The 27,405-nt window shown below is 40.0% G+C and overlaps 1 protein-coding gene across 1 annotated transcript; it reads left to right on the top strand.

Moving 5' to 3' along the window:
• The first annotated feature begins 3,841 nt into the window (after window positions 1-3,841).
• Window positions 3,842-26,885, top strand: pdlim4 (PDZ and LIM domain 4). The gene is made up of 7 exons (XM_076979722.1): window positions 3,842-4,040; window positions 8,021-8,172; window positions 15,338-15,422; window positions 20,209-20,411; window positions 21,243-21,400; window positions 24,196-24,349; window positions 25,546-26,885. The coding sequence occupies exons 1-7, from the start codon at window positions 3,948-3,950 to the stop codon at window positions 25,748-25,750; spliced, it is 1,050 nt and encodes a 349-aa protein (XP_076835837.1). The 5' UTR covers window positions 3,842-3,947; the 3' UTR covers window positions 25,751-26,885.
• The last annotated feature ends 520 nt before the right edge of the window (window positions 26,886-27,405 follow it).

Raw genomic sequence — 27,405 nt, 5'->3', positions numbered from 1 at the left:
TGTGATTTGGGGCCCAGCACTTCCCAAGTGGCAGCAACCTTGCTAAAACCACAGTAGAGGAGAGTACGGCGCTCCTTCTTGTGTGTCCTTATCCTTTACGCTGTTTGCTTTTGGAGAGTGGCATGTTGCAACACTACTACAAGGCTTCCAAGGTACCTTTCAGTGTTCTTTCTGCAAACAATCACCAAAGGTGTATGCACAAAGCCTGTATTGGAGGGATAAGACCCAGAGCCAGGTCATTTCCTGCAGGCGTGTTCCTTTTTGCACCAGACAGTGTTTTTCTTTCTCACAAGTGCTGTTTGGCATTCCTCCCCAGGGTTCGCTCCGAGAGGCTGGACAGAGCTAGGAAGCCCTCCTGGAAGAGGCCTTGTTAGAGAGGCCAGGAGATTGACCTGTTGTTACTAGGCAACAGACACCAAGATAAACAATGTGAAGTTAGTATGTTTGGATTTTTAATTTCTGACTGCAAACTCCTGACATGTTCAAGGGGATTATAGTAAGGAGATAAAGTGTCCACTGGACATGTGTATAATTAATATGTATGCATTGTTCAATTTTTTGTCCATATTAGAACTTTTTAGACATGCAGGATTTTTCTTTTGGACTACTACAGTCCCTACAACAAGAAGTGCATCCATTATTTATAATATTTCTCAATAAAAATTATGGTATTTTACACTTTATGGACTTAGACGTCTTAGACATAATTATCAATGACAATTGTCAATCAGTAGTGGTGTTACTGTAGCCCTAATATTGCTACATAGATATAATATTACATAGATTCATGATAGGAATACCACCCCAAATAATGTTACTGATAATCTGAAGCCATTCAGTGATTTTTTATTTTATTTTAAGACTTTATGATATTTTAATATTTTAATGAATACTGCCTCATACATGTGTGAAGACAACAAGGACAAGAAGTGATACACTTTAATTCCCATAACAACAGTCATCGGTCTTGTGTTAAGTACTGTACACGTATCAGTCTGAAAGCCACATTCGCAAATGGGTGCATGTCTCATTGAGGCCAGTTCGAGCGTGAGAGCAAACATTTCACAAAGCCATTTCTCAGCAGCCTTGACTAATACAGCCCCGGGTCCCTTTGCATAGTCATTCAACTGTTGGTTTTCACCTGGGTGCGAACACGTCACTGTGCGCATTTGCAGACACATAGGGCTTCCTGTTCAAGCTGTGTAACTATTCTTTAGTGTCTTCAGGACCAAACTTGTTGATATGTGTGTGTGTGTGCAGGTGTGTGCGGGTGTGTGTGGGTGTGTGTGAGTGTGTGTGAGTGTGTGTGAGTGTATGTGAGTGTGTGTGAGCGTGTGTGTGTGGGTGTGTGTTAGTGTGTGTGAGTGTGTGTGAGCGTGTGTGTGTGTGTGTGTGTGTGTGTGTGTGTGTGTGTGTGTGTGTGTGTGTGTGTGTGTGTGTGTGTGTGATGGAGTTGGCTTTTTTAAGGCTGGGTCAAGAACACTTGGGGGGCATGGTAGTCAGGTGAAGGGCACAGAAAGAATCGATGACCTCGCCCTGGTAAACAGCAACCTCATCGGGCTTTGTCCTCTTGTCAGTGCGCACAGCTGTGTGGCAAAATCAACAGGAACTCAACAATAGCAGAAGTGAAAGCTCATTATGCTTGTCAAGAGTATTAAACACAACTGGAACAACAATGTTCTTGCAAGCTTTGCAGGCACTGTGAATCTGAAAGCTGATGATAGATTTCCAATAGTTTAAGGTCGCCGGCTTTGAGGATTTTAAAGCTTAGATATAACTTTGCCATTTATCTCTATCCAAACTGAGATAATCATAATCCTTTGTGAATTAATTACCCCTACTGAAACTGCCCATTAGTCATTCCATTTTAATATTCATTCAAACATTTGATGTAAAAGGTGGCTCTTGATCATGATCACAGTTTTGAATGAATTACTGCTAAAAGGCTGTTCTCAGCTGAATTTGACTACCCTGGGAGCAATTTAGTTTACTGCATATGAAAATTATTCACCTAACTTATATATCTGTATTTGACTAGTCAAATGTTTTAATATATGTGTATTGCAGAAGTGACTTCACTCTCTCTGGTGTCTTTTTTTCTCTTCCCTTGTGGTTTTTAAAGGATGACCAAAAGGTTACAGGAGGCTATCATGCAGCAGTTCTCACCCACTGTGACACTTACTCTCTCATAATGACTACAGAGTCTACCAGCTGGTGCTCAGTCTGTTTTTGCAGAGCACATTAGAAATCACTGAGGGTGACGTGGTGCTTCAAACGGGTCTTTTTTTTTTTAGAACAAAGTGGTAAGAGGGCTGAGATCAGCAATCTACACTGGGTGTGTTATTCTGCTCAGTGCCAGATCCTAGAATGCTGCCAGCACAAGGCTAAAATAATGGTCTTTTTCGATTTTTAAAACTTTTTTCCAGTCTAAATCTGGATTACAGCAGACAAGGGAAAATAAACAAACAAACAAAAAAACATCATTATGCTGTTTTAGGTTAGAATAGCATAGAATAGTTTAGGTTTAATGTTGCTTTCAAAATAACAATAATAGCAAGATACACCAATATTTTAAACAGAAGAAACGTGTATCAACTGCAATGTAATTGCATTCCCAATGGCATACTTCAAAATTGCTGAAGGAGACTTTTTATAGGCCATTCCATAGGCTTTCTTCTGACCATCCAATTACCACCAGTTTTGACGTCTTTTAAAAATGTAAATACACAGGACTATCTACCATTACACCAGAATTTGCCCTTTATATAAACTCTTCTAGGCTCCATGTGGTAGAAGTCCAAATGCTGTGACTTTAATTTGGAAACATTTTCCATTGGTGTGAAGGGGTGCCTGTTTGGTTATTATACATTAGTCACACATTTTAACTCTCTGCTAGTCAATGCTAATTTGAATTTAACAAGACAGCCTGTCACTTGAGTTGAGATGTCTAGGAGACAACTAGAAACATAATAGCATGCCCCTCGGCCAATACAAACAGCAAACAGATTTTTGTCAGGTTGTAGAACCATTCCATAGAACTAAGAGGTTAGGAGTTTTTCTTTTCATCTTAATAGAGTGAGAAATTTCTCTTCCCTCTGTGAAGTACAGATTATGTTTTATGTGCACTGAGCTCTGTGAGAGATGGCTTGATCCTGGGCTGTTCTATCACGTCTGCCACCAATATGTTACTCAGCGTGATACTAACCACATAAATTAGACAGTAAAATTGTTATAAATGTCGTAGTTCTTTTTAGCTTTGTAAGAGCATTGCACTGGTTTGCCACACTTTCATGTTAGCAATTATGAGCTTTAGTGACAGTGCATCAGAGGGTTGCTCATGAAAACAGTCAGCACTGGGATCAATCTGATATCTTTGACTGTTACCAAAATAACGCAGGGACGCTGACAAGAAAGCGATTGATGTTTGCATTTGTGACATCGTGTTTGAACTGTTTCAGGAAGTAAGGGAACCAATGTTTAAAAAAACGAAATGACTAAAACATAAAAAAACAAATTTGGGAAGATTAAAAAGCAAGTCTGAGACGTCTGGTTGAGAAAGTTATTGTAGTTACTACACACCTTTTAGGTCCATGACAAAACTTCTAGGAAATGAACTTACATGTCTTAAATTCTCATTTTTATATTAAGGGTTAATAAAATGTACATGATAAGTACAAAAAATATAACATTTTTGTGTACACGCACGCGTTTGTATGAGTCTATCTAAACTGTGTATGGTTGCCATAGTATCGCGCGCACCCTCCCAGGCGCGTGTGAGGCGGCCGCAAAGTTCAACTCCTCCTCAAACGTCAGAGCTGCTTTTAATATTTAAACCCTGAACCAAAGGAGAAAAGAGTTTCTTTCAAGTTATTATCTCCTGCTTAGTGCAGTCGTTATTACCATCACAGAGTATACGCTATTTCTATCGGATACTTTTTTCCTCAATTATGCCACGGACTGTAACTTTGAACGGACCCTCGCCTTGGGGGTTTCGACTTGTCGGCGGACGGGATTTTAGTACACCGTTGACGATTTCGAGGGTAAGTATTATTTTATCTTATCATTTCATCACAAAATCCATTAATTTCCAGTTTCATGGCATTAACTAGTAACGGCGAAAAAGGGAAACGAAAAGGAAACTTGCGCCCGTTACTTATAGACTAATATGAGCGTTGGCTAAAACCCTGTACATCATTCAACATGAAAACAGTTAAATGCATTTATGTACGTTAGGAAATAGAGCTACACGTAACATTTCAATTAAATTAAGTTGTTTTTTGACCGATCTACGTAATGTTAAAAGTTAAAGTTTAAAAGTTAAAATGAATTTGCGTTCCACTGGGCCATCAATAGTTTCCCACCAAAAGTATTTAAATTATTTTTTAAAGCGGGAGTTTGACGCAGGAGGAGCTGTTGAAAGCGTTTGGGAATGAATGAAACGGGTATGCAATATTGCGTGAAACAGGAGATCCGCGAGCCCTATCATTTTCCATGCACTTGTGGTTGGCAAAATAATCCCAGGCTCACTAAGAATGCAATCTCCCGTGCTGGCCACAGGCTTTGCTTTGGAGGAGTGCAGTGGGCTTTGTTTTGAGCTATCAACTCCAAGAGCTAACCTATTATCAACTGTTCAAGGAAAATCAAAATCATCTTAATTTGGGATTTTTGTTTTCCGTAATAGGCCTATACCCAGGGGAATAGCAAGCCAGCCTGTCAAAGTCAATGAGGTTGATTTTGATATTTTGTTAGTGTGTGAAGCTGCCGGAAGGTTTCCCACACCTAACTTACCCAGGAGTATAGGGTGCATCTCAATGACTATGACCCATCAACAAGAAGCAACCCTTTTTAGACCTGATAACTGCATTCCCCATAGTGTAATCACACACTGCTTTTGTGATGCATCACCAGTGTACTCTTATTGAATATCATTGGTGGTTCATTACAGGCAACCAGATAGCTTATGCACTGCACAGGTGAGTCTGTTCACCCTGAGAGCTGAGGCTGTACTTTCATTGGATGAAGTGAGTGGGTGGGAGGGTTGGCGGCAGCCCTCTCTACCAATCATACTGTCTCTGCTTTGTCATACGTACAAAGCCCTACATATCATGCTCGTCTTCTAGCTTGCGTGGTTACGCACTAGTCACAATTTGGGGGAGGCATTTCCATATATTACCAGTGAAAGTGAAAGGGCCAGACTGTACAAATTGATTCCTCACTGGACTTGTTCAGTCCCTGTGTCACCTCTGGTACAGCTAACAGCCCAAAACTGTGCTGAACAATGAGCGACACAGAAATGAGTCACTATGCTACGTTTATGAAAGCTGTTGAAATACCTCTGGCACTATTGTGGATCGCTATTTTCATCCTAAATAAGGCAAGGGAGTAACAGTGAAGGCTGAAAGATGGAGTAATTATATTTTGATGCCATCACTTAGTGTCTTGGAGTTGCATTTTCAGGCAAATTACATATGGATATCACTCTAAGATGCTCCTTTAAAATAAATGTAGTAGTTGTTCCACCTGTTTCCTTTCTGATCATGCTTGATTAAGAAATATTGCTGCATTAGCAGAGACATTGTTTCATTTTTATTGTAATTGAGAAATCACTATTACTAGCATTATTATTATTACTAGCATTACTAACTTATTATTATTATTAGCATTACTATTATCATTATGAACAGCACATAGACCTAAGAACATTGTGAAAAAAATGTGGAGCCTTTTCTCATTGCCATGTTAACCAAAATTTCTGGCTAAACCAGTTTAACAACCCTTATCTTCCCGAAACCTATTCCCCCCCTGTCTTCCCCACTCCACTTCACTTCCCCTGGGGATGTCGCAGGGGAAATTTATTGCATCCGAAGTCTTCCTCTACTTACTCCGTAACGGCATGTGCTAACACTAGCACTTCGCCTGCATTGTCCTTGGGTCCGTAAGCCTTGCGCTTGTCACATAGCCACATTCCAAAGAGCCATGTGACACTGTGCAAAATGGGATTTAGTGGGGGTCTCTTTGCAAAGCAGTTTCTTTGTTATTTTCTGCTGGACAGATTGAAGAGAACACAGGCTTCCTCTGCTTTTGGAAACTCAACCCAAACATCAGTATGGTCTCCATGGGACTGATGATGTGTGGGCGCGGGTCAAACTGCGAGGCTGCCGATGAAGCTTGGTGTTAAACGACAGGGCTAGGGAGAAATAAACGCAGTCATTCATACTGGGCCCAAGTGATTCAGCATTCAAAGGCACGTTGCCTTGAAGCTGAGGAGGTCAGAATTCTCATTAAAGGTGGAGCCAGTCTGTTTCCTCGCCAGCGGCACACTTTGGAATATTATGCAGAGTTTTTTGCAAGAACTTCAGCAATGAAAAGCCATTTAGATTTTAGCATCATATCAACTTGTATAGCCCCCAGCACACTCCTAGTTAAGTAAAACAGACTTTACCTGAGAGGGACAAACGGGTGACACTAAGACATCTTGTGCTTGAAAGGTTTTCAGTTTGTACACTGCAGTTTTTGTGTGGGTAATTTGGTCATCTTGCATTTCAGTTGCAAATTCGTATAATACATGTTCATGACATTCTCTGATTTATCTAGGGTTAAATGAAATTTGTTTCCGTATTCAAAATGGTTGTTTTATAATGCACTCTAAAGGTTTCTGGAAGATAATGCAGTCATCTCAGACTATACTTAACTAAATAAATGACTTCCATAATCTCTAATATGACTAATAGTAAAGGTGTGTTTGGTAGAAAAGCCTTCTAATCACACTGAATTACAAACGTATTATAAAAGAACCACATTAAATATTACCGCAGTTCAGTTAATTTGTTCATTCAGTGATTACTGACGAAATCAAGTGCTTTTGGAGAATGTAGAGAGAGTCATATGAAGTATATAGTATACCTCATAGGCAGGCTATGTTTGTCTGTATATCTGAACCATTATCATTTTTTTCTGTTGAATAGAAAACTGGAAAGTAATGTTAAAGATTTGTATTCCTTGGTGATAATAGTATTTTCTCCATAAACATCATTATTCAATTGTGGGTTTAAAGTTACGATTTATTAACAGCTATTATGGTGTCATCCAAAATGTATTTATATCATGCCACTTCAAAATGTTATTTTAACAACCAGTTGCACTACACTGATTTCCAACAAAAATATTCACTATCCAGCTAAATGTAAGGTAGAAGGCAATGCATAAAGAAACTCATGTAATGGAGACTGTCCAACTGGGAATCTGGAAATCCTGATACTGTTTTGCTGTTTGCAGTAGTGTAGAGGAGTAAAAAATGAAAAATTGTCATATGTAGAGAACAGAGGTGGTACCAATGAGACACCTCTACACAGGGGATGCTGTGGAGCCAGCTAAACAATGTTTAAGGCTTCCAGAGAATAGGTTGTATATCAGTCCAGAGGTTTACAGACGTGTAGTTTTTACGGTGCAAAGTATCTGGTACATGCATATGCCTTAATCAAGATAACTTTTCATAACTTGAATAGATCAAAAACAGAAGTCTTCAAAATATCTAAAAAACTAACAAAAAACATGAAAAACCTTATCTGTAGCAATGCAAACATCCCATATATATATATATATATATATATATATATATATATATATATATATATATATATATATATATTTCAGACTTCTCTTTCCATCACTAGAAAGTAACTATTGTTCCCATGAACGACCTGCTTTCAGTCTGACAAATCAAACATCCCTTAACACTGTACCAAGTGCAAGCACAATACTTTTTGGAACAAAACAAACCAACCTTTATTGTCATTGCGACATTCGACAAAAGCTATCACTTCACTAGAATGGCGTCCAATTAAAAGACCTTTTCAAAGTGTCATTAATCAGCACTTTGGTGTTAATCACTCATCTCCTACTTGCATGGCCTCAGGTCTGAGTAAATCTTGTGGCTGTGCTTAAGGCTCCAAGCATGGCGGTATTTGGTTTGGGAGTGGCACTCCCTCCTTAACTTTGCGTTTTGTTTGGCTTTTTTCAGATAACACCTGGGAGTAAGGCAGCTCTGGTGGACCTGTGGCCTGGAGACACTATCCTGGCCATCAATGGAGACCGCACAGAGACCATGACACATATGGAGGCTCAAAACAGGATTAAGGCCTGCACAGAACAGCTTGTGTTGGACATCAACAGGTACTGCCCAAAGGCATCTCTTCCCATCTAGTTTCTCTCATTCAGCCATATCCTTTTAAAAGGCTATCTCTTCAGAATAGCCTAGTCTTTGTCACAGGACGGGTAACCAAGCACCCAGGTTCCTCAGAATTTGAACACGGTATTCAGGTTTGAAAGTGACACAATAATGGACAGTCCAGACACCACTGATTACCATTCAGGTTGCCATGAATGAATACTCAGGTCTTTCCATTTCAACATTGTTTTGGAAATCAGTGTGTTATATTGGAGTCATTCATGGACTGTCCATTATGAACACATTACATTACATGTTTTCAACCAATGTTTCAGCAATCACAAAATATGCATTAATCCCAACTCATAATTTGTATTCAGAAATACAGTGCAGTATTGAAGCGATATATAATAAAGTTTTTGAGAACATTGTCTATGATTCATGGTCCGAGGGGAGAAAGCAGCTGATCCAGTGGAAATAATTACTGCTGAGAAGCAGCAGGTCCACTTGGAGGTTATAGAGGCTCGAAATGCTGCACTGTCTATGCATAAGATAAAAGTCAACCAGACATCCAATGTGGCATCCTATTTCTAAACAAAAACAGTAGAGGAATAATTTTCTTTCTCTTCAAAGAACAGCGTCCCAGAAACCTGGGGTTTTCCCTAGGATGTTGTTCAGTCTTTTTTTTCTCAAGTCTCTCCTATTCTATGACATAAGCAAGATTCACCAGGAAGCATCACGTGTTCTTGTAGTACTCTACCATATTTGGTGCCTTTTCTGATAAAGCTACCCTCTGCACAAGTCTTGACCTCTTGGAAAATCTCATATATCACACTTGGACGCTAAGTAGTACATTCATGTAGGAGTACTATATTTATTTAAGAGCACACAAGGTTGGGCTTTAGAAAGCCCCTAACTGGAAGAACTTGGAAGCACTGTTTCCCTCAGTAGCCACAACCCATAAGGAGGTTTCCTTTTGGCTCTGTCTGGCCACCCAAACCCAAAGTCTTCCCCTTTAATCAGTCCTGACCCATTAATACTGCAGCTGCAGCTGTGGGTGCACTCCACATCACGTGGAATTCGGGTCACAAGCAAAGCTATCGATTCATGAATATGCTTCCAGTTGTCAAGCATCTGTACAAATGGTTCTTTAATGGTTTGCCTCCGAGCGCAGCTGATGTCATATCTTTTTTATTGGTCAGTGTGATACCATTTAGAGAAGGACATCACATGACACCACTGGATAATGCAAAAACAAGGTCCCCCATATCTTTTGGTATGCGACCTTTCGCATCAGCCGATGAGTTATTTCTTTTTGGTCACGCTTCTGGGCTGAGTGGAGAGCTACAGAGATAAGCACCCTCATGTTCCAGTCTGAGCCGGCTGCGTTCAAGACCAAGGGCCGAGGGAGGTCAGTAGGGGGTGGATTGTTTAGAGTGCTGGAATGGTGTCAGCAAGCCAGATTTTACTTTTGTATGTGCACGGCTGGACATTCACAGTCCAAACTCCCTCCTAATATTACATTTTCTCCTTTAAAAGGGATTTAAAGAACCTTTTTATTTTGCTAAATAATTTGTGCAGTTGCCTGTTATTAGGTATACAGTGTACTAAAGAAGAAACTGACAGCAAGATTTATATAAGTTCTGGAGAATGTAATTTTTGCTTGGAGAACAATTTTGCTTTATACACGTTTTTTTCTGTTTGAAATATTAAACTATTAATATCTGTAGTCCCTGGTAGTCTTGACACAACCATGTGCATTAAATACAGACATATGTTGTTACAAAGCAACTTTTTTTCTTTTGAAAAAGTTGAAAGAAAGCAGATTACTGAGTGGGACACCAATATGGTTTACAACAGTCTGCCTACATTGCAGAAACACAGGAACTGTCAGAGGTCTGTAATTTTCTGTAGCTGCCTCTGGATGGATATATGAGCACATAGTTTTTTTTCTAACCAAACTATATTGAATGCTGATGCACTTGCTGAACTGTGATTCCACTGAATGTTATTCTGTTCATAAACCACTTCAGCATTGGGTGGTCTGATTGTTATAACAACACCAACAACAACAATAATAAAAATAGATTGGAATTTAGTTTGCCATATTGAATATTTCAAAACATTTTAAGTGGTGCTGTTCCTTCCTACTGTCAGTAGTGATTACATTTGAGCTGTCTGTCTTTTGTCTTGGAAATGTGAAGTGTAGCTTGACTGTTATTCATATTTTTTCAGCCTTCAGTTTCAACTTTGTGACTAATGAGTAGGGAAAAATACAGATGTTTCTACAGGAATCTAATCCAGAATTTACAAGAAAGCAGTTAGACGGATAGGATGAGTTTTGGAAATCACCGTGCCTCAGAATCAAGGAATGTGTTATTAATACACATTGTCACATGGCCATGGGAGGAGAGAGTGAACTAGCATAGGTCTGGCCTTTTTTACAGAGATGAGGTCATTCTTTAAGCTTGGCTACAGCGCTTTCAGAAAAACTATGATCTCGCCTCTCAGAGCACCACCGTAGGGGCAACACAGCCCCATCATCCTTCCACCTCCTGACCTCATGGTCAAAGCCATATCTCTCTCACACTGGTTAACGTGCAACAGCCATTCCAGGCACACCTTTGCAAGTCTCTGGCAAACAGCGAAGGGTCACCCAACAGCTTGCACCCCTGAAGTCTCAGCCTCCTGTGCCCTTTAGTGAAGATATGGAGCAACTGCTGGAAACAGACCCCCCCCCCCCCCCCCCCCCCCCCCACCGTCTCTGTTTCTTGTGGAAGAAGCGAGCTGTGGCAAATAGACAGATGTGATTTGTTTCCACGAGTGGCTGGCGCTGTCTGATGGAACCCTGCTGAGCTGGCCCAGACTGAGTGAGTCATAAGAACTGGAAGCCCGAGAGTCCAGGAGCACGAGAAAAAGACAAAAGTAGGTGGCAGTGACTCATGCTGGATGAATCAAAAGTGTGAATTTTAACAGACTAAAAGACACAGAGAGAGGAGGAGGAGAGAGAGAGTTTGCAAGAAAGAGGGGAAAGAAATGCATGGGAAACTGAAGCTGTTCTCTGGTGATGATGGACACTTCAAAAGAGCTGTGGAGCAAGGAGGAAGGTTACAGAGGATCTGATGCCATTGATCTTGACTATGTGCTGACAGATGACTTGTTAGCTGAACTCCTTATTCTGCAAATGAGGGCCCATTAGTGCTCTGCCAATAACTGTTGGCTGAACTCAAAACAAATTGCTTCTTGTCACTTATTTTTTCATATAACTGCATTACACTGCATATAGGTTATTTATGCAGGGGCTTAATTAGGAAAGCAACTTTGTAGCTTGATTTCACTGTTAACATTTTTTCCTCTATTCACCGTATTTCGCCACGCCCACTTTCAAGTGTGTGTTTCTTCCGCCTTTGTGTTAGAACTTCCGGTCAGCTATTTTTGCATTAGTGTACACTACTACATTTTAATGATTTTTTTCATAAAATAGGCATTCGTGTCTTCTTAAAATTACAAAATGAATGCAAGGAAAAGATGTGGCCACTGATTATAAAATAGTCACTTATCTGATAGCCTCACAAGCACCCGACGCGTTTGCTTCATCGGAGCTTCATAACCGAGCCATTCCTCGGGATAAGGATGATCTGCTGTTGGTTTCCCCTCCACAAAATGATAAGAGCAGACATATGGACGTTTGGGTGGATGTTTTAAATTTAGCGCCTTCAGCCTTAGACGCAGGTCCTCTTCTTTGGAAGGCGGTGGAGTTATAAGTTATAAGGTGCCCCACAACACTCAGATCTTTTCGAGCTGTGTTCGTAACACTGTTGGTCAAGCCAAGTTTTCCTCTTCTTCCAATTATTGTGACACCCTCTAACTGAACATATTATGCTAGTCATTTTGTGTTTGTTGTCATTTTGCTTGTATCAGCATATCCGTAGAAGTTCCACCAGAAGTTCTAACACAAAGTCAACCAAGATGGCCCTGCCCAGCGTTGTCATGGAAAATAACGTGAATACTCTCTTTAGAGTTTTGCTAATACTATATACGAATATGAAATTGGCCTATTAGAATCATTCCCTTTTGACTGGAAATATTGGAGCACCATCCATCAAATTATAAAGTTCAATACAGTTCAAAAAGTTTTCAATACTTGTTCTGTAATATATAGAGAGACTGACATATAGAGAGACTCACAATTACATTCTCATTGCATCATTATTTAGCAAACATCTTCCTTTTTTGTCAGTACAAAAAAATTACACCCTTGACTATCAGAAAATCAGCACCAGGTAAAAGATGCAGAGAAATGATGCAGAGAATAGTAGTATAAATAGCAGAGTTCAGAAAGCTGAAATCTGAGCTGTTACAGTCCCCTCTGCAACCCCGCTTGTTTTGGTTTGGTTTGTGTCTTGGTTTCCTCTTTTATTTTCTGATTTTATTTTGAAATTCTTTATTTTGTGTAGTTTCACATTCTGTCCTTGTCTCCGCCCCCTTGTCATTGTTTTCACCTGTGTCTCGTTTATTCCTTGTTTGACCTGTGTATTTAAACCCCGTGTTTCTTCCTTTTGATATGCTGGTCATTGTAGTTGGTGTTTCTTGGTTGATGTCTTTAGTCTCGTTCAATTTACCTGTGTTTGATGTTTTCTTAGCTAGTCTTCCTTGTGTGTTTTTGTTAATAAGTTTTTAGTAATATCTAAGATCTCCTGCATTTGCCTCAACCCACCTCCAAGATTGTATTACCAGAGGTGTCAATTCCAGGTTCAGAAAGTAAAAGTCCTCACCAGGATTTTGCTCAAGCTTGCTAGATTTTCTAATTAGTGCAATCCAGGGCTCTGTTCGAAATAGCATACTACTGGCGTACTGATCGAGCCCCAAATCAGTATGCCGTATGCAGTATGTGACCAAAATGAAATTTTCCAGTACGCGAAACATACCCGGATGACCTACTACTTCCGCAAAATATTCCAGTATGCGAACAGAGCTATCTTCGTGGTGTACTTCATCCCATCATGCAATGCAATGTTCACATGATCCCGTAGTATGCTTTGATTTTGTTGCATACTGGAAACTGTACTGCATACTACTACGAGGACCAGTATGCAGTATCCAGTATGTAGTAGGCTATTTCGAACAGAGCCCAGGTAAAATTTGTGGAATCAACACAATCCAGGAAGCCTAAGCAAAATCCTGGTGAGGACTTTTACTTTCTGAACCTGGAATTGACACCTCTGTATTACAGGAACACAGGAGCAGGAAAAATACAAATGCACTCTGAATCATCACCTGTATGTGTAATGGTGGGTCTTTGTTTAATGAGAGTGAATGGAAGGTGAATATTGTCATTCAATCACTCTGTGTGGGCTCAAGGGTTGCCAGATCCTTGGCTAAGATCAGGACTGGTAGTGCATAGAAGCATGTTGCCTTCCATTGCCATGCAACAATGCCTCCAAACCCAATGACTTAATATTGGATGATGGGCCAAAATGGAAAAAGCATAAACAGTATGCTCCATTGTAGGCTGTTACTTGGTGAACATATCTGCCCACATTATCAGTTTTCCTGTGGTTCAACAAGACAGTACATGATATTGTGCATGTACCGAGCATATTGTGCATGTTCGTGTCCTTCTGCATCCTATTTGTGTGACACTGGGACCGTGGGCTAGTGTGGTAGAGCATGGCCCAGTGTTAAGCTGTTTTATTACTGCTCTTTGTGGCTGGCCATGTTTGAACTAGATATACATCTCATGTGACTGTTGGTCCACCATGAGCCAAATCCTTCATGAACTGCAGAGTACAGTCTAAAAGTTCCTGCCTTGTGGCTTGAGCTGACAGCTTATGAGAGTACAATCTCCACCTGCCAATCTTAAGCGCATAGGCTCTGAGCCACTTTCAAAACCCACACCTTAGCTCTTGTTTCTATGCCATTGCCTTATCCAGCGGCAGCAAAGCCAATACAGGGCAGTGACTTCATCCACTGCTGCTAAAGCTTCCACCACCGTTGGGCTCACAGTGGCCTCTTTGTTGCTTAATCCTGTTTGGATGTAGGTGCAAACGAGCAAGTGGTGGCAGATGGAGGAGGAGAGTCAGCTTTGTTCTCCACAGATGCTACTGTTCCAGTGGCCGTCATTTGGCCACAGGCTGATGTCATGCCACTGACCTTTGCGGAAGCTGGATGCTGGCCCAGAGAATGGTGCATGGAGGAAACATTTGACCTTTTTAGTGTATGCACATAAGTACATGAACAAATCATCTTTCATGGCGTTCCCTCAAAAGTGCCCACCCGAATCTACATGACATTCTCATCAACTGATCTTATGTATTGTAGTTTTTGGTTCGAAATTAATTTTAACACTTCAGAGCTTTACGAGCATAACATCTGTTTATTGCTAGGAAGTGTCAAATACTCTAAAGCTTTAAACCACCCAAGAAAGGTTGTAATCCTTGGAAAGAAAATGTGTCTTTGCTGTGCTATGACAAGTTAAAAAGTAGGCTAAGCTAACATATCACAATCTCATTTTCACACACTCTAACCCTGTAAGATATAACAGTCTAATGTGCAGTAATTCAAAATTTCCACCACTATGTCTTTAAGCAGTTGATACATTTGTTTTGGGGAGCTCTCTGTATTAGCTCACAAATCCAGGATTACATTAATCGAAACAGATGTGCCATTTGAGTGTAGTTATGTGAGGATGGATCATACTTATTTTGATTTCCCGATGAATTATATAACTCAAGTTCTGAAGAATATATTTCAATCACACTCATATATCAGAAGACTTCATGAAAATAAGCACTTTAAATAATTATTTGCATCAACCTGTGAGATTTCAGACACACAATTCCGACCACATACAACATGATGTCAAACACATTTTGTCGCCCTGTGAACAATGTGTAATATTTGATTTATCTATGAACAAATGTAAGCATTTATTTAAGCTTGAAATTCACATGTGCAGGCTAATGTACGTATAGCTAATAGTTGAGGTTGGAATTATCAATGAGTGACTTACTATATTCTGGTACAGCTATTTTGGTAATATCTTCTTTTAAAATCCCTAGCAAATAACTTTAACATATAAATGAAATGGGAGCTAGATTAGTTTCCATTAGGCTGCATGTACATATGGTTCACCTCTGCTGACTTCGATCTGCCCCTTTTATTTTTCAGGTCTGAAAAGAAAACCTGGTCTCCGACTGTAATAGAAGACCAGAGGACAACCCCATGTACAGGAGCAGTGGAGGTTGAGACGCAAGTATGAATAGTACTTGACTGCACACAAATCCAGTATAATTATACCTCTTCGAGGGATAGGCCAAATTTAATGAAGAGTTCTATCACCTACATTTACCTTTTGTGAATGCGGACCACACCAGTTATTGATTACAATTTGATGTGTGCAGAAAATGAGAGATATTAGGAAGGAGTTGTGTGAAACTACAGTGTGAAAACTAGTGACTAATAATGGAAGAATCATACATTAAGCATTTCAAGCAGTTATGCTTTCAGGACCTTTTATGGAATTCTGTCAATGTGGATACCCACTGTTATTGATAGTGGGCAGAAAACTGGATTTAGCACATAAAAATATAACCCAATTGAAATATATGTTAAAACATATAACCCAATTGAAACCTTATGTTGTTGAGGGGTCATATGTTTTACAGTACATGCTGCTATTTCATATAACCCTTGCATTTGTAATTGGTATGGAAAAGCTAATTGGTATGACAAAACCACATTTCAAGTAAAAAGCCAATTCCTCACTATCTGCATGCACACTGCTGTGAAGAGTCCACTTCATCTTTCATATTTTGCATTCAGAACAAAAAAAGACATATGTAGAATGAAAAGCTATTACAAAAGGAGGCAATAGAAAAAAACTTAAATATAAAGGATGGTAGTGACATCTGACTTGTTTAATGTATTAATGCATGGTATGGAGTGATGATAATTAGACATTAAATTCCATTAAACTCCAAAAGACCCACATAGGTGATCAATGCAAATTCCCACTTGGAGAACATTGCACTTTTTAGGGAAATCCTGGATCTTGTCCTGATTAATGTGAGGAAATACCAAACTAGAGCAAGGGGAACCATCGGCTCAAGAAATGAAGCATGAAAAACCATAGAGACATGCCTTCTAGCAATACCTCCATGACCATGTAACCTGAGAAGCGCTGAACTTTGTCCTTGCAATAAGCCACAAGAGACACTTAAGGGGCCTTCTCCTGTTTTCTTTTAAACACTTTTATATATGGCAAAAGCCACAGTTTGGCTGACACCACATTGGATGCCACTTCGATGATAACATACCAGGATGAACAGGGCCTGTTCGGAGAACACCATGACATCTTTTTAAAAATTTTATGTTCAAGATTGACAAGAAATGATCACATAGAACAGATCATTTGTCTATTTGAATTCATCAGCTCTGAAGTGCTGGACATGATACTGGAGTTTGTTTTGTTGTTTTTTTTTTTTTTTGTTTTTTTTGGACCAGCATTCCAGTGTTCACCGATGACATGATAAGTGGTCCATCTGTCTGGCAGCCATTTTGAGGGAAATGAGGCAGATGGTTTAAACTAATTTTGAAAGTTCCATTTGAACATGATAGATAAATGTAGCCAAACAGGTTAAAACTCAGTGGCCATGTGTTGTAAGACCTATAAACTGTGTTTCAGTGGTTTTTGTAACAGATGTATGCCTTGTGTTGATTTTTAAGATCATTGTGGTTTTCACTGTAACAACTGGAAAGTATGAATACTGAGATTCTGAAAGAACAGCATTCAAACACACGTCATTTTTGTCCCACTGGAAGCAGACATAGCAAAGCTTACTGAGAGCCAAATAATTTTTTTTCAGAAACCATTTATTACCCAGGACAGTTTAGGTCAATGCATAACTGAGGACTGTAATTTTTTTTTATTACTTGAAATTCTTGTTACCTCACAGGGATAATATGAGAAGAACCTTTATGAATGGATTAAGCCCCCATACTCAAGCTCTGTAACATATGGATCAGCTTGGTTTAATATTTGATGGTAGTATTATGTTGCTGTCTTAGATTTTTAATAAGGCAGACTATAAAATCTCATTCAAGTGCATTTCTTTCCTTGGAATGTTACTTGTTTGTTTCAACAGTAAAAAAATGGTATTTGGTCATTTTAATAACACAGCAGAGTAAAGGTTGGAAGTAAGAATGCTTGGAGGTAAAAATACAGCATATAATCATTATTTAGAGTTGACTATGGAGCTTTACTGCTGTACACACTGGATTAACCTGGCCTGGCTGGTCACACTTGTATTTGGATTTGGCGCCAAGCTAGTCTACACTTGCTTTCTTTATTTATTTTTGTATTGTTTTGGTTTTTTTGCAAATCACCAAATGCCCCAGTTTGGAATATTAACAGCAGATATTTGGAGTAGGGGGTGATGTAAAATGGAGTGTGAGAGGGTAAGTTCTCTCTGTCCGTCAGCAGCGACCATGTGATTTCAATTACCTCCTGCCCCCCACTACTGCAAATCCTCCTGAGTCCATCCCTAGCACACAGTGTAGCACAGTATCAACAGTTATAAATTTGGAGGCAGCTTCCCTGCAGCCTTAATTAATAAATGCAGGCTTTGCTGGAGCTGATTTATTCAGAAGGCCCCTGTGGCTTCCCCTCAGCTGCCCTGTACTGTAGGACCATCAGAATGAACAGCCGTCCACTGTCTGAGTGCTCTGGCTCCACACGGACTCACACAGAACCAAGAGTCTTGCTTGGCTACCACTGTAAAACAGGTCAGTGAAATCTGATGATGGCTGGGATTTACGAGCAGAAGCGACCTCTCCTCATAAATATTTGCCCACGTTCCTCGGTTGAGGGGGAGATACTAACTTGAGCCATTTTCTCTGCAAAATAGCTCCCTAAGAGATTAGCACATATTGACGTGCAGGCCGACTTCTGAAGCAGTCCCAGTATTTTAGCGAGTCTCTGCCACACCTTTTGTAGCAATGATGTGGCATGTGGGCCCTGCACATATTTCCTGAAGTGATAGAACAGTCAGAGTCATAGAGGAGAAATGCGCACATTTTTGTCGGAGTTTACTACAGACACAGATGCTGTAAACTTAAAATAAATTAGATCTACATATGCCAAATAAATGTAATGAGCCTTAGGGCATAACTAACGTTTGGTATTAAATGCAATGCAAGTATCCTGTATATTTACAGGCAACTTCAAAGGTAGACAAGAATGAAAGGTCCTGAATGGCATTTTTATAAGCGCTGCACCAGATGTGCTGACCAGTAAATCTGCCTTCTTCACAGCACTGATTCCTGCAGTATTCATTACAGACAGGACAACCATAGATACATTTAGACTGGTGGTGGCTCTTTTTACTAGATATGATGAAAGTATTTTGATGTTTAAACAGCTGATTCTGTGCCTCATGCACAGAACAGTACGCACTGCTCGTTTTGGGGTGATGCTGGGATCTTTTGTTATTCTTTTGCCCGTGTAGTTTCATTAAACCTGGTCTCAGTACAGCTGTTTTCGGTTTTAGCCATGTCAGGACCTGTTAGAAATTTTCATAAAATAACTTCACCACTAAAATGTTATGCTGTGCTGTCAACAAATTTAGTCAGTCCTAAATTCATGACCTGAAGCCAGTCTTGGTCCAGGTGTCTGTTCAGTCAGGGGGATCTTGTCCTGTTCCATCTCTGGCTGTTGTGCTATAATGCTTTCCCTACCGCTCTGCATGTCCAACTAACAACAGAAGTGTTCTTTTTTTTGTTCTTCAGTTATTCCTCTCTTCTTTAATCCACCTTTTTTACTAAATATGTCTTAGCTAGTAGGCTTCTACAAATAGACTGTTATAAATTTGACAGTGACTGTTAAGTTTCTGAGTCAGGTCTCTGCACTGTATTTAATTATGACTCTCTCACACTTTCTATTCCCCCCTGTTGTCTTTTTAAGACGAGCTAATTAATTTAGCAGCTCCTTCCACAGTGTCGCATCACCAGAAATCTCTAGACACTCTAGAGGGATGATGCTGGAGTCTCCAGTTCATTTTGTTACCCTGTTTATAGAGATTAGGCATGTCATAAAAGGAGGCATTAACTGGCCTATTGTCCTAGGAACACTGTAATTTTATACTAAGGGACTGGGAATCTTCCACTGGCACATGTACAAAGTATTATAGATTATCTCATGTAAGAAGCACGGAGGGGGAGTGAAAGAATGGTTGGCAGTTTCTTCCTAAAGTGGAAATAAAGTGACAGAGAGAAATAGACGGTGGAGGAAGGACTACCCACATGCCTTTTACACGGTCACTCTGTGCAAGCACAGAGGTGCATATCGTTACACGCAACACTGCTCTGATCAGTGAAACATTTGTGCACTTTTGCTCTGACCAATTATTTTATACACGCAGCACATCTGTGAAGAAGGCTGCATGGAGGTGCACGTTCTTCCCTTCCTCAAATCAAGCTCCACACTGTGCTACTTTAGTTTAGACAAGTTGTTTACATAAGAGAGAATTATGTGCTTGCAACATGAGACCAGCAATCTCTGTCTTTGCCAAGTAAAATGCACAAAGAGACCTCATCATATGAACAGTGAGGTCATCAAAAAAGGTTAAGATTTGTTAGCCAAATCTGAGCTTTTTGGGACATAACTGTCTGTTTGGAATGGGAGTTGTCAGTGGGAGTTGTCATGTGGAAGGAATATGTGTGCACTGGCAAATATTTAAATACCCCTCTTAGGTTATCACAGCACTCAGTGTGCTGTTTATGAAGTACAAGCCAGTTTTTTTTTTTATCTGTGTGAACTTCTGTGTTTATCATTTATGTGGTAAGGTTAGGCCATGCAATATACAGTGTATTGTTTATTGTTTAGTGCATATATGTGTTCTCTATCAGCAGAGATAAAACTTTTCAGATAGTTACAACACTGAAGTAGTTGATGAGTTTTTCATCCTGCTAAATATTGTACGTGAAAATCACATTGATTAAACAGTTTTAAGCTGCTAATGAGCTTGTGTTTTTCTTTGCAGAACTTTCGACCAATCAGCAGTGGCTGCAGCCCTACTCCCAAAAGCCCATCCCCCAAAAGCCCCATTTCTTGTGTGCCTCTTAACAATGGCAACTCAAGACCTGTGCCACAGTACAACAACCCCGCCGGCCTGTACACACATAACAATGGTAACAGTGCCTTACCCAAGCAAATGGCCAATCTCAGTCTCAGCTCTCCACACAGGTAAGCCATGATATCTCCTTTGTGCTGAATAGTCCTCTGCACACAAAGAAACACACACACAAACACACACAGAAGTGATTGATAACGTGTATGCACGCACTCCCAGGTACGCACACACATAATCTCATTGGAGCTCAGTGAAAGGACTGCGATGTGTCTCGTGTTTTTGCTGGCCATTGTCACGTCTTTGGGCTTTGCAAACAGCACTGCATTTAAGTGCCCTTAGATTACCTTCCCCAGTCGAAAGAGAAACCCTTCAGGTCCTCTTATGTGACAGCCACCAGAGAGTGTGGTTTTTCACAACACAGTGGAAAAACGTCATCATGAATTAGAGAAGCAACCTTGAGTGTTTTTCCTCTAGTTAAATAATGGAAGAATGCAAAGCCCATGATTTTGTGATTTGTGTGTTTTTACCATTTGTATAAAGAAAAGCAATAATACTTTTATATTAACATTGTTATTTATGCTGGTGTATATGTATTTGTACTACCCAAAGATTCATAAACTTTGGTGCTAAAAGTAATCTTCAGGGGAGAACTGACATAAAAATCATCTTTATCCCAGTAGTTCAGTCTTTTAAAACAAGGGCTTTATAACAAAGGAGTTCCTAATACAAAATAATTTTAAAAGACCCTAGAGCAAAAATGAGATGTGCAGTTGCTCAAAAATGATGCTCAGCTTTGTTTACAAGAGCTGTGATTATACTTTTACTTTTTATGTGATTATATGTAATATAGACAACTCTGCCTTTGGAGTATTTGGGAGGCCTCTAGACTGGGACTTTCCTTCTGTAGCACGTCAGACACCTGACTGACAACTTTTCTTTCCAAGTCCGGAGCCACCACTGCACTCTCCAGGCAGCCGGAATGGTTTTGATGCAGAGTCCGATGTGTACAAGATGCTGCAGGACCATGAGGAGCCTGTGTCTGCACCCAAGCAGTCCGGCTCCTTCAAGTACCTACAGGGAATACTGGAGGCCGAAAATGGAGGTCAGCCCTTGTGACTCCGCCCCTTCACCTTTCAAGATAGGTCACTATCAAGATAGGTACAGTAAAGGTGTAAAAAATATAATAATATTATAAGAAAGGGCAAAACATTAAACAACAACAACAAAATGCAGTAAATCAGATGTATTTAAATAATACCAAATACAATTCATAGACTCTTTATAAACTCTTTGTGTAATTACATAATTGAGACACTGCTGAAAGTGAAGGGTTTTCATGCTATTTTGAAAGGTAGGAGAGAAGTACAGGCACGTAGGTGAGCAGGGATAGTGTTTCACACTTTAGGACCTGCCACACTAATAGCTCTGTCTCCCATGGTGCAGAGCCTCGAGGAAGTAACAGAGTAAATGGGTTTGAGAAGGTGAGTATGAGTGAAGTAGAGCAGAGAGGAAGTACTTAACTACGCAAGAAGAAGCATTTTAGAACGTATATGGAATTGAACAGGCAACCAATGTAGATGGTTCAGTGTGGGAGTTATACATTCCGAATCTCAGTTACTGACTGTGAAAGAAAGAGATGCAATCTAGAAATGTTCTAAAATAAGGAAGTCCTTGTACCATTTTTAATGTGGCGACCAAATGATAGTATAGTATAAATCACGAACCAGGGCCAGGGATATTGCCTCTGATTAATTATTGTTTTTATTTAAATAGGTATAAATGAGATGTACATTTAAATGTATAATACTCATTTGTACAATGCATCAGATGTGTTGATGTTGTCGTCACTGTTGTGAATGAGTTTTTATTTGCTTCCGTGCTTCTACATTCTTTCATGATCCTGTTAACTGCAATGCTGTTAATCTCCTATTACTAGCTCGCAGGTGTTAAAAGAGATTGAGGAAGAAGAGAGAGTAATTACTAGGCGGGGGGGGGGGGGGATTTATTGTGATATCCACCCTGCTTTGACTCTTTCATTAAAATTACTTGCTTTCCCAAGTGCCTGCAGTGAATGATTACTGCAGAATGATTACAAGACTGCTCCCTCTGATTGGAATGTGATGTCAAAAAGCTACATTTCTTTTGGTATTATAAAATGACAGATTCCTTTCAGATCTTTACATATACATATAGTATGTGTCCAAAACTATAATCAATATATCAGCCATATGCCTATCCATGTGAAAAACACAGTGCGTGTCTCACTAGCAACAGCACTGTGTCCCAGACCCTAATTTCCCTTTCGTTTGTGCTGTATTTCTCCCATAATACAGCCTTTCTCTCCAATAAAAGTGATGTATTAGACTGTATTTGGAAACACCCTATGAGAACTGACACAGGGGGCCAAAACAGAGGATACAAGCTTCGGCCCTGCAGTGTAAAGACTTCAATCTATCATATTTGAAGTTCCCTATTGGATTCTACTTGTTCTGTTTAATGGATGAGAGAATAACAGCAGACGGCTTTCCACTATAGTTACAAGAAATAAATAAAGCTTAGGAAACTGAAGATGAACCTCAGGAACACAGGAAAAACATGTTTATTCACATCGTACCTCTCCTGATAAGCTTGGACGTTTAAGATGTTTAACTGTGTGACAAAAATATTGGCAGTTTGCTAAAACAGCTCCATTCAGTGATCAAGAATTCCTGAAGATTCTATCAACTTTATGCTTTTGAACTCTAGTGAGTAAGAAATGGAGAATCCGTCACACCTGTAGCATACTTATGTTCTTCAGTGCGCACCCTTTCTTCTTGGTATGCAAGAAAAAAAAACTGGTGAATTCTTCTTAGCAGTGCATTAAAGAGATGACTTAAAGCACAACAAAGACAAGAGAACTGGCAGACAGGAAAACTTTCCAACATAAATGCAACAGTGGTTTTCAAGTCATGCCAAAAGGTCCTAACTTAAGTACAAACTGCTCTAAAGGTGCAGGGATCAAGTGTTTAAGTGTTTAATTATGTGTTCCTGGCAACAGGTGCAGGCAATCAACCCCCAGGTGAATTGTTCTAAGCTGCTCAGAGTTAAAGAACCCAAGCCTGGCACATCAACTGTCACATGAACACGAGCCATCATAACTCCTTTCCATACTTGTTTCGGCCCCAATGCTAAATGATCTCTGCCAGCAGCGGTGTTGTTTCTCTAAAGGTTGGAGCTCCATCGCTTCCAAGACTTGGCACTGCAGTCTGACCAGAAATATGGTGCTGATGATGGAAGGAGGTTGCTGGCAGCCCTCTGTCGAGGTCTGGCACAGTTCCACAGCCCCTGCAGAATAACAGGCACCCGTGATTTCAAGCCACTTCTGGCTGGTGAATGGCGACTAGCCCAGGAGTGAAGTGTGAAGAGCACTAATTCAGCAGAGCTCCCCTTGGAGGGTCAGCTGTTGAGGCTCAGGAGACTGAGTTTTAGCTCCGCTTAGGACCCAAAGGGCTTGCTCGGAAACTCTTGGATGCACAGTTTGGCCAAATGCATGTTCTGGAAAATGCTGTTTCACACTGCACATTTGCTAGGTTGGACACAAGCCATTTACTTTTGTAGAACTTGTCTCCCAAAGAAGTTTGTTTTAATTGCTGTTTAAGGGATCCCTCTTACCAAGCCAAGCATATCCCATGGAATCCACCTTAGCAATGCAACATGCATTATTTTGATATAAAACCCATTGCTGCTAATTGGGCATCTTTGTTGATAAATATCGAGTAATCAACGCAAGGCATTGTGTGGTCAAATGTGAAAATGTTCAGACAGAAATGAGAAATTGTAATGGCAAATGTTTGTCTGTGGAGAGATTTGTAATTATCATCATGGACATGAACCTTCTTTCCTTGCTTCCAATTTCAGGCATTTCTCCAACGGACCGACCTGGAGTGAGGGCCGTGCGATCACCAGCCAGGTCCCCGGTGTCTAAGCTGAGCAGCCCTGTACATAGCCCTATTAGCCCGCTCGCTGGTCTACAGAAGCTGCCCCAATGTACACGCTGTGGGAATGGCATTGTGTAAGTAACACTCTGTTAGAAAGTGCTTCTCAGGAAGAATGTAAGTTCTGTGGTGTTAGTAAGTGCGCCTCCCAGATTCAAACCTGTAAAGCCACATCACTGTAGAGTTTGGTGTTTATTCTGCTAAACTCCCCAAGTTAACTTGTTCAAAACATTGACAATTAAAATGGGATTCCCCATGAACTATGCTGACAAGACGTCCTGCACCAGACCGACTGCATATCCCCATGACTCTTTTGACTTAATTGAGCCCTATCACTATAGAGTACAGCAGTGCCCAAGATAGTGAGTCATGGTTCACGAAATATGAAACAACAGTTTGTTTAAACACCAACAAGCAGGGACACATCCACCACACCTTCTTATTCTGCAGTGGAGGAAAGCAATCCAGATATCATGTGTAATTATAATTCTCCTGTTCGCGCTTGCCCAGGGGAATAGACTTGTGGGTTATAGGTAAATCCCAAGAACAATGAGCAAACAGTGATGTCATTTCATAAGAAACGACCAGGGAAGTGCAACACAATGTGGCCATTGTAGAAGTCCACAAGGGTAACAGGTAGAAGTGGATTATGTTAGCAGCACTAGGTAGGAGTAAACCGTTGGCCAGTACTGCAGCATAGTGAATCAAATGGGATCCCTGATTAATTACAATGGAGATGCTCAGATTCTGTTGAAAATGTGTGTGGCCTGCGACATGTAATCTTTCACATGCAACAGTGGCACAGATGAGTCACATAAGACAACACATTGCATTTAATTATGTTATGTTATGCATTTTTATGTAATGAATGTGGGAGGATCCTAATCTTTACAGCCTTGTTGTATTTATTGGTAGGCACTAGATACTGGTACAGATACTGTATATGCTGAACCGCATAATTTATTTCAAAACACAAATTCAAATCCAAGTGAAAATTCTTGCACTGCAACAGGCAATGTTTGTGTTTGTTACATTCGTATATAACAAATAATTTGACATCTTGAAAATTTATGAACTTGACCTTCTAAGTGGAGGTGGGAAGAGCAGAATGTACAATAGACAATGCACCAGGAAGTTTTTAAGAAGCCTTCACTAATAAATGAAGCGTAGTGCATGCTTAGTGTTCCTAAAATACATGTCAGAATAGAAAGGAACTAAACCAACAGCATCCCATTAGCCTGCATGCCAGTGATATCTGTCCTGCATTTGACAGGGGTACCATCGTCAAGGCCAGAGACAAGCTTTACCACCCCGAATGCTTCATGTGTGATGACTGTGGCCTGAACCTCAAGCAGAGGGGCTACTTCTTTATTGAGGACAACCTGTACTGCGAGACCCATGCCAAAGCCCGGGTGCAGCCCCCCGAGGGCTACGACGTGGTGGCCGTCTACCCTAACTCCAAAGTGGAGCTGTTGTAATCACTCCAGCCACGTAAACCAGTGGTTACCAAGCTCAGTCCTGGGTTTCTACTTTAACACAAGTGCATCAGATCATCAGCCCTTGTGAGCTGGTCCAGCTGTGTTGGAGCAGGAGGAACAAGGATTTGCAGGGCCCCAGGACTGGGGATTGGGAACTGTGGCATAAACACACACACACACACACACACACACACACACACACACACACACACACACACACACACACACACACACACACACACACACACACACACACACATGTGCCATTTACTTCACTCCAGCACTTGGAAGCGATTCAGTCCTGAGCACTGTCTGACAAGACAGTGAGGGTAAAAAATGAGAATGTGTCTTCCCAGCATTCTTTTGAAAGCTTATTTCATTAATGCCATTACTACTTTGGTCACACCATGTCATGTGTGTTTGTACCATTCTTTTCATCATCTTCACCATACTTAACCAAGTATAATTAACCAAGCGTTATTTCTGTAAGTCAGCAGCACATTTTTTCTTTGGTAAGGTTTCCTCCATGCTGAGAAAAAACATTGCTTAAACAGGGCCATATGGTTTCAGACCTAGAATGAAAACAATACCATAACATTTTCAGATAATTATGCTAATACTCTGAGCTGTGTGTGTGTGTGTGTGTGTGTGTGTGTGTGTGTGTGTGTGTGTGTGTGTGTGGCAAAGTAAGACATTTTTTGTATTTTTTTCCAGCTTTTTCCTAACATTGTGGAGGACATACATGAAAGGAGGCCATAAAAAAAAATCAGAGTAAACGCCAACAGATGAACTTTTGTATGAATATGTGGGATCGATATATTCATTTGTTTAGGAATTTTTAGCAGATTTTGTTAAAATTTCCTATATGGGTTGGTGGACCCGAGCCTGATAAATATACAGTATACAAAATATATTTATATTTATCTATGTAAAGTATGTACATTTGGGTCTGATTGAACAACTAGATACTGCCAGCTCATCCGGCTCAAACATCACTCAGTGAATCATAGGTAAGAAACTGAAAAATGAATGTTTTGGTTTGCATGTTCTGTAAATCATCTGATTTTTTTTAAGCTCACTTACAATTTCTCCATGGTGTGCTTTACACATTAAAACTATTTATTATGTTCATTGACCTTGGCTTCATGATATTTAGATTTTCAGTAAGTCATTTCAATATTTTATGAAATGCTGAACTAGCATTCATATTCATATATCATTTTAATTTTCCTTAATTAATAGAGAACTGGTCAAAATATATCAGAAATACAATCAAAATGCAAATATTTGCTTTGTAAATGATGTGAAAACATGACAATTGTTTTAACTTTGATAAGAACTGTATATATGTGTCTTTTTGAACTCCTAACGCAATAATACTTGGCCTCTACTTGTTAAAACTGCTGATATGCTAACTGATAGCAATAGACTACAAAACTTTTAACTTATTGTTGTGCCATCACAGTTTGCTCTGTTCTTTGATTACCTTGTTTTAAATATGAATAAAGTGGCAGGAACCTAAAAAAAGAGGAGTATTTTATTTCTACTGCATTTGCAGACACACTAGGGAGATTTTTATATCATTTGCTCATAAAGTGGCTTAGCTTTACCCAAAATGCTGATGGAAGATGAGTCATGTGTTTTTTTTTTTACAA

This window comes from Brachyhypopomus gauderio, chromosome 18 (genome assembly GCF_052324685.1).
Source record: "Brachyhypopomus gauderio isolate BG-103 chromosome 18, BGAUD_0.2, whole genome shotgun sequence".
NCBI lineage: Eukaryota > Metazoa > Chordata > Actinopteri > Gymnotiformes > Hypopomidae > Brachyhypopomus > Brachyhypopomus gauderio.
Note: the sequence above shows the minus strand (reverse complement) of the source record. Positions and strands in the feature narration are given on the sequence as shown.

Bases quoted from the DNA above. Each gene is read 5' to 3' on its own strand.
- pdlim4 (XM_076979722.1), top strand. From the start codon at position 3,948: ATGCCACGGACTGTAACTTTGAACGGACCCTCGCCTTGGGGGTTTCGA. The intron at 20,412-21,242 runs GTAAGCCATGAT...TTTCTTTCCAAG, and splicing joins AGTCTCAGCTCTCCACACAG to TCCGGAGCCACCACTGCACT. The intron at 21,401-24,195 runs GTCAGCCCTTGT...TTCCAATTTCAG, and splicing joins ACTGGAGGCCGAAAATGGAG to GCATTTCTCCAACGGACCGA.